Source organism: Nanorana parkeri, unplaced genomic scaffold, assembly GCF_000935625.1.
Source record: "Nanorana parkeri isolate BGI_ZX_2015 unplaced genomic scaffold, ASM93562v1 scaffold1485, whole genome shotgun sequence".
NCBI classification, from domain to species: Eukaryota; Metazoa; Chordata; class Amphibia; order Anura; family Dicroglossidae; genus Nanorana; species Nanorana parkeri.
In genome coordinates, this window is record NW_017307753.1 from 119,165 (window position 1) to 127,113 (window position 7,949).

A 7,949-nucleotide genomic window follows, 5' to 3' on the forward strand; every position below is an offset into this window, starting at 1 on the left:
ATATATATATATTAGTTATAGTTTTCCCTTCCATTTTTCCATAAATCATAGTGTATTTACTTGCAATGTGGGTCTGAACCTGCTAGAAAATGTGACTTTTCCACAAAGAGTCAGTTCCCTAGCACAGCCCCCTCCCTCCTTGTACATCATATCATTCTCCTCATCTGGGAGTGTCTAATTGGTTTCTGCTGGTCCAGCTCCTCCTCCCCTAACCTTCCTATGTAACTGAAGGAGAGAGATAGTTAGGGGAAATACTATAGAATATCACTTAAGTGACAGCTCTGAGTCTGGAGCTGCTGACATCATAGACGATGGTGGCACCCAGCAGAAATCTCAGGGTTTTTGACATTTTACACTGGAAGACTTTTACATGTAGATAACATGCCTAAAATACATTAAATGGACATAATCTTATGGAAAGATTTTTGTAGAAATACATAGTCTGGTATAGATTAATCTACACTTAATGCTCTGCTCTGTGAATAAGTGTAGTTTCTGATCAAGCTTATTACCATTTTCTATTCAATTTCTTCCTGCGTGCACTTTCTTTAAATATAGTATTTCTGTCTGTGTGCGCTCACTGCACAAATAGAAATACTTTTCTTAAAGGCAATGCAGTGTTTAAAAAAAAAAAGGAGAGAGGGTGTGCGATGGATAGATGTAGGTAGATATGAAATAATATGTGTCTTTATTTTTGTTGGGGTGTGAAATCAGAAATATGAGGTTATTGTTACCCAGTCTTCTGGACCTCTGATTATCAAAGGGTTCTGAATCTGTTTTGTCTGCAGTAAGAAAAACTTAACTGGTTTCTAACTTTTTGTGCTCCTGTTTATTATAACAGATTGGCTTGAAAGTAGGAGTTCGTACAAGGGGCTGCAATGGCTTATCTTATTACTTAGAATATGCAAAGTCCAAGGGGACATCAGATGAAGAAGTCACGCAAGATGGTAAGTTTACTTATTTGGAAGTGACATTATTGACGTATTGTTTTTACCCACGACCAAATTGTAAAAAATATTACTAAATGTCAGTCGGCTTATATTGGTTTTCCCAAGTGTGTGGATTTGGCTGTATTTTCAAGTACAGTCTCATTCTTTAACTGGATTACACAGATAGTGTAGCTGTTATCACAGCTGAGCTCAGCTTTGTGAAGACCCTCTTCTGTAAAATCCAAGCATATGCTACTCTTTTACAGATGCTTCCTAATTACATGCAAGGATTCAGCCAGCTCTCAGGATCGGTGTTCTTTATGTGTCATGTTTTGTTTTCATACAATTACCATAAACTGCTTCCATATTGAACACCTATTTTAGTTTTAAGAAAGCATGTGACACTTATACTGAGCTTAGGGTAACGGTGAGGACGCTAGTTTGTGTCCTCCCGTTACCTCAAGGAGAACTATGGGGAAAAACACTGACCCCATAGTTCTCCTTTTTAATGAGGCTTCCTATAATATAAGCATGATGTAATCTATAATGTGTGTTCTTGTTTTTAGGGTTTATGCTTTATCGCTCATAAGAATCAGTCCAATTACCGACAATTGTCAAGCTGGCCATACACTTATTTTTTTGCTTTCAACCTGCCGACTGCACCAAAAAAATTAGAATAGATTCCTCCACCAGTGCTTACAAGCATCGATTGAGGAATCTCCCACTGTCTTCACTGTATTCTGACTGTCGGAATACCCGAACAGAGCAGACAGTTTATCGGCTGCCAGTCCAACCAGTTCCTTCAATCAGCTGATCGAGGGATGCCGGCCAAAAAAATCTTCGGTTAAAAGCTCCTTTTTACCTAAATATGTGGTCAAGTGATGCACTGGGTCCCAAGTCTTCTAACTTCTCAAGCAAAGAAGTAAAGTCCTTCTTTGGGTCTCCACATTGCTGCCTGGGTGACATGGGCACTTTATATTGGCTGTCCACTGCAGGATCCTCTTAAGCGTCAGAAGATTCAGTGATTACAAAACAAATAGAGGGGATCAGTTGATACAGGCATAGACTGCAATTCTGGGTTACCGCTTTCCACACCCCAAGTCTGTGATACAAAGTCTTAATGGATCATGTCTTTTTAAAAGGGACTCTTCTAACGAAGATCTTAAACTTAGGGCCTTGAGGTGTTTTCGAACAGTTCACTACCACTCCCCACTTTAGTTATGATGGCCTTTTGCAGGCATCTAAGCTGGTGTGTTGCATGGCAGTAATGTCTGTCTATATGGATAGGACACTATGTGCAGGTCCGTGCCTGGAACATGAAATCTGTGATATCTATCTCATACGAGATTTTTCTTCGATGTGAAACACAGATCTCGTAGTTATAAACCTTCTGTTTATGGTATTCTCTCACTTTTCCTGTGGGTTATTGTTTCTTTGTTCTGTTGGATCTTTTGGTTTTTCTCTTTCGGTTTCAATGCTCAGGCTCATACTGTAGCTACTATACTGGAGCATGTTGCCAGACTTCTGGCCCAATAGCCTTTTCTTATTCTTTAGAATTTTTTTGTACTCATTTCTAATTATTTAGACTCTTAAGATTATTGGGGTTATGTCCTCCCATGTTGCCTGGTGCCTGCTTTGGGGTATCCTAACCTTTTTCTTACTCCGGACTCTGCTGCAGCACTTACCTTTACCTCTATACTAGTACACCTCTTTTAGCTTCCCTATCATGGAATGCCTAAAACATCCTCTCAAATCCTAGATACTGACCTTTTCTGTTATACTAAATAAGAATTCCTTTTCCATGGTTTGAGTATAGATAGTACCATACCACTTTATCCTTCTGAGATTGTGTAATTGATGAGATCTCCATCCTCATTCTTCCTTCAGTCCTTTTCTGCTTCTCATTTGTAGTTCACAACCCACAATCAGGGTTTGGCATAATGTTCAAGTATTGACCTACATCTAACAGATTTCCATTTTTACCATGGGTTCTGGACAGGCATGGAATTATTAATTTTTTCCCTTCATCTTAACCACTTGCTGACCGGGGTGGTAAACCCCCTTCTTGCCCAGGCCAATTTTCAGTATTCAGCACTGCGGTACTTTGACATTTATTCTGTCATGCAATGCTGTACTGAAATTAATTTTATACCACTTTTTTGGGGACAGATAGAGCTTTCTTTTGGTGGTATTTTAATCACCACTGGGGTTTTAATTTTTTTACTATATAATTTAAAAAAGGACTGAAAATGTTGCAGAACAAAAACACAATTTTCCCTACGTTATGTTATAAAACATTTTATTATTTCCCAATTGTTTTGGTAAAATATAAAAGATGGGGTCACGTCGGGTAAATAGACATTAAATATCGGTACTCGATACCGAAAAAACTATCGGTGCATCCTAATTATTGCCCAATTTTTGGGATATATATATAAGACTGGGTCACGTTAGATAAATGGACACCAAACATGTCAAGCCTTAAAATTGCATGCACCTGCGAAATCACAAAAACTACCATACCCAAAATTGCCCATAGACGGTGCTTTAAAAGCTTTTTACTATTCATCAATTTAGTGTTAGCAGTGATTGATGCCCTAGAGTTATTGCCCAAATTGTGACGTTCACAGTGATATGTAACTTGTGGTGTAATTGTAGTTTTCACATGTAGGCACACCCAACTTTGTATGTATGTGGGGGCGGGGGACTTTAAAAGTTTTTACATTTTCTTTTATATAGGACTTTAAAAACCTTGCTTTTTTATTATACACTTTATTGTTAGTACATGGGGGGCTAACAAGCCTATATAAAGTGACATGTCCTCTTTATGGAGGCATCAGCTGTCTATTAGACCCCTAATGTCACCTAGGGACCCCCAAAAAGTTGATGGAAGCAGAGATCTGCTTCTTCTCTGGCTACACCAGCTGGAAAAATGACGGGCTGAGAGTGAAAGTCATGTATTTCACATCACTTCCACATTCGGTGATCAAAGGGGAGATCAGCAGGTGGAAGTGTGGTGCTCTCCCTCCGATCGAGGTACAGAGAGCTGCCTTGCCGGGAGGGGGCTACACTTCCCGCACCATACAAGCAGTCGGGCGGCTCTACTGCTCTATGAATGTTTGTATGTACAAACACTTTTTTTATACATCAAACTTATCAAAGTTTAAAAACGCCCACCCGCAGTTATGAGTCAGCCGTTGGGCCATTTCATTCCAATCGGCTGGCCGGCAAGTGGTTAAAGTTATCCTGATGTAGACTAACCTATCTAGTTCGTAACTGACCTGAAACAAGCAGGCCAGGTGGTAGTCTAAAACTTTACTGACAGCATGCTTATTTCAGTGACTAGGTAGTTTTAGCTCAGATCAAGATAACAGACGTAAGAGCCTGCACCTGTAGAATCAATCCATAAATGGCAGCTCCTATACGTCTGTTCTCACAGGTTCATCTTGGGTTTTTAAACTGTGTTTTTGCTTTAAAGGTCAGTATAAAAATTGTCTTTATCATAGTGCTACTTTACATTCAGAAATGATCCAGCTTTTGTAACTAGACCTTTTTTTTTTTCCTTCACAGGAGTGAGAGTGTTCATAGAGAAGAAAGCACAGCTAACTCTTTTAGGAACAGAAATGGACTATGTAGAAGATAAACTCACCAGCGAGTTTATTTTTAATAACCCCAACATTAAAGGAACTTGCGGCTGTGGAGAAAGCTTCAGCATTTGATACAAAAGGCTACGGCTTGCTTTTAACCTACAAATAGGTTTTCCATCATAAATGTTGCATTGCAAAGCACTTTTTTTTTTCAGGCTCTCAGGCTTTTTCAGTTGTCCTTAACTTGATTTGACCTAATAAAGGTTTAATTTGTTTTGTGAACAAAAATGTTCTTTCATGCAATTTCTTTCTTGTATCACTGGAGCCATTAATGAAACCGAACACATACATCCTGGCATCTCCAAAATGTTTTTCATGCCATTTATTTGTCTTTTAATAAACTATGTCTTCTTACAGTCTGCGGTCATAAATACGGGCAATGCACTGCTCTACCTCTATAGCGGTTATTGTACTGGGCTTTTTGTTCCAATCTCGTCGATTTGATATAGAAAACTCTTAACAAAATTTGTTCTTGCAGCTCAAGGCTATCTATTTGATTTCTGTGCATTATGGACAGTACATCAGTAGAGCATGATGCCATAGTTTGTCTTTTTAATGGCTATGATACTTGGCCAGAGCTGCCAATTCTGGTGGTAATATCTTGCAGCTTGAATTCCTTAGAGATCGAATAAGCCAGCGTATGATTTCCATGCTTTCCATCTATAAACTAGAATTTGAGCCGTTCTAGTGAAATTTACCCTTAACACATTACCCATTTAACTGGGGTTAGGTCACTGATTAGTTATTTGGCTGCTATGGACTTCTGTATATTTTCTTTTTCATGTCTTTTATTAAAGCTGAACTTCAGTCACAAACATTTTACCTAATTAATAAGTGGGGTAATAAGTTTCCTCTTGGGATGTGCGTTAACTATGCTTTACGGTGTCCCATTTACTTTACAATTCATTGATTTGCCCCTGACAGATAAAAGATGAGGTTGCAATGTGCAGCTTTGTGTGGATAAGCACATATGAGGCCCCTAAAATGGAGCAGGTTTCCCACTACTAAGTTTATGTATGTTTGTCCAGAGTTGGAACTATAACCCCGCAAGCACCAATCAAATTGACATCTTAAGAGTATGCTCGGATCTGCTTGTATATAAGCCACAATTTACTTCAGTCCTGATGGCTTCTGATACATTTCTTAAGGTCCAATTTAAATTTCTTACTATAATAGCTATATTTATTCAATCTGCAGTCAAAAGGTAAATGTCAAATGTCTTACTGTTATGTCTCACTAATTGATCACCAGTGTGAGTGCAAACTCTTCTTCCTCTTCCAGTAGATTTCAGAGAAGGACCTTTTGCTGTGTGTGGAACCAGCAGATTCTTTACAGTGATTTGACACACCCACTGCTTAGAGCTAGAGATCTCCAATTAGCAGGAAGCTTGAACATTGTTGATTGCACAAAAGGCCACATGTTGGACCATGGCAGAGAGTCCACTGGTTCAAAACAGAGGGCAAGGGTCTTTCTCTGGAGCTTAATGATGTAAGAGGAAGAGTTTGTACTTTTAGTGGGATCGTTTAGAGACATTAAAACAGTAAGACTTTTGATAGGTACCGCTTCGCTGTGCATTTATGATTTCTAGCCAATAAGAAACTTCAACTGAGCTTCAACTATCAGTACTCTGGGTAGTAGTGACATCACTTCAGCTACCTTTTTAATTGCTACTGCAATTGAAGATATGAAATTACTAATGTTATTTTTTTTCTGGTCAGTATGACTGCTGTAGCAAAGCTGAAGAGCTTGTATTTAGTTTCACAGTTTGCATTTTTTTTTCTCATAATAGTTCTATTTTTAAAGTAATTATACTCCTGGAAGTAAGATCACTCCATTCTAGAATTCTGGCACAGCTGCCTGACTCTATGCTTGCTTAATATTTGTAATAGATATGCTACCACTTTGGGCCATAGTATGGATTTTGTAAATCTTAAAGGTCAACTTCAGAATTCATATTTCAGTTTCTTGCAGTTGCTGACAAATTTGAGTGACAAGCTGGCTTCTTTTCTTTGGGGATTCCAGTAGAGAGATATCGCCACCAGAATTTCTATTTTTCCATCCCATCTACTATGCCCTTTACAAAGATAAATTATGGTGCATACTTTTTCTGTGGATTCTCAAAAATATTAAATAGACAAATAACTCGGAAGTCTGCCTGTGAAAGTGACACTGAGCAAGAATATTAGCACTGGAACCTGAGATACCAGAAACCGGCAGGTGGTCCTTCCCACTGGTACCTGGCACAAAGCTGAAAAATTTAATTTTAACTGGGCCTAGTATTTAACATCATGAGAAGTAATGTTAACAAGTCTGCTGCCATTGATACTTTTATGTCTAAGGATTTTTTCAGACTCGCAATCTACCTGTTATATTTTCTGTTTGTCCCGCTATTTATTAAGGGATATGTTTTTAGTGAGTGTTTGTACAGTACTATATAATAACTGATGAAGTTAAGTTGATACAGGGTTTGTTTGTATTATTATTTTTTTTTTAATGAAATTCTGAAACGCACAAGAAAATTCTATGAACATACTTTGTACAACTTGAAAGTGTCATGTTGTCAGTTTTTTGTTTTTAGGTTTTTTTTCCCCCCAGAAATAAACATTAAGTTGCACAGTTTTAGTTGTGTGGGGTTTTTTTTGTTTTTGTTTTGTGTGTGTTTTATTTATTTTTGGCTTTCAAAATATACAGTTGAAAGAAGTTTTTGTCCATGCTTCCTAAAGATGAACTCCTGGCAGATATAAAGGACACAAATTAATGCAACTCTGTGTGTAACACACACACAATTGCCAAACGTATTTGGACGCCTGCCTTTACACACACATGAACTTTAATGGCATCCCAGTCTTAGTCCGTAGGGTTCAATATTGAGTTGGCCCACCCGTTGCAGCTATAACCGCTTCAACTCTTCTGGGAAGGCGTCCACAAGGTTTAGGAGTGTGTCTATGGGAATGTTTGACCATTCTTCCAGAAGCGCATTTGTGAGGTCAGGTACTGATGTTGGAGAGAAGGCCTGGCTCGCAGTCTCCGCTCTAAGTAATTCATCCCAAAGGTGTTCTATCGGGTTGAGGTCAGGACTCTGTGCAGGCCAGTTAAGTTCCTCCAACCCAAACTCGCTCATGTATGTCTTTATGGACCTTGCTTTGTGCACTGGTGCACAGTCATGTTGGACATGTATTTGTGTGTATGTATATATAATTATGTGTATTGCTTCTGACCTGAAGAAGAGAGGTTCACTCTCGAAAGCTTGTCTTTTATATATTTTGTTAGTCCAATAAGAAAGGTATCATTGCATACTGCGTTTTTGACATATTGTCTACTGGACTAATATGGCTTACCCATTTATATTGAGATTATATATATATATATATAT

The 7,949-nt window shown here is 38.4% G+C and overlaps 1 protein-coding gene across 1 annotated transcript in view; it reads left to right on the forward strand.

Moving 5' to 3' along the window:
* ISCA1 (iron-sulfur cluster assembly 1) overlaps window positions 1-4,853 on the forward strand; it is a 21,863-nt gene extending 17,010 nt beyond the window's left edge. Inside the window, exons 3-4 of the mRNA XM_018570244.1 lie at window positions 842-947; window positions 4,500-4,853. Coding sequence (XP_018425746.1) covers window positions 842-947; window positions 4,500-4,648 — 255 coding nt within the window. The 3' untranslated portion in view covers window positions 4,649-4,853. The remainder of the gene's footprint in view (window positions 1-841; window positions 948-4,499) is intronic.
* Window positions 4,854-7,949: the final 3,096 nt, after the last annotated feature.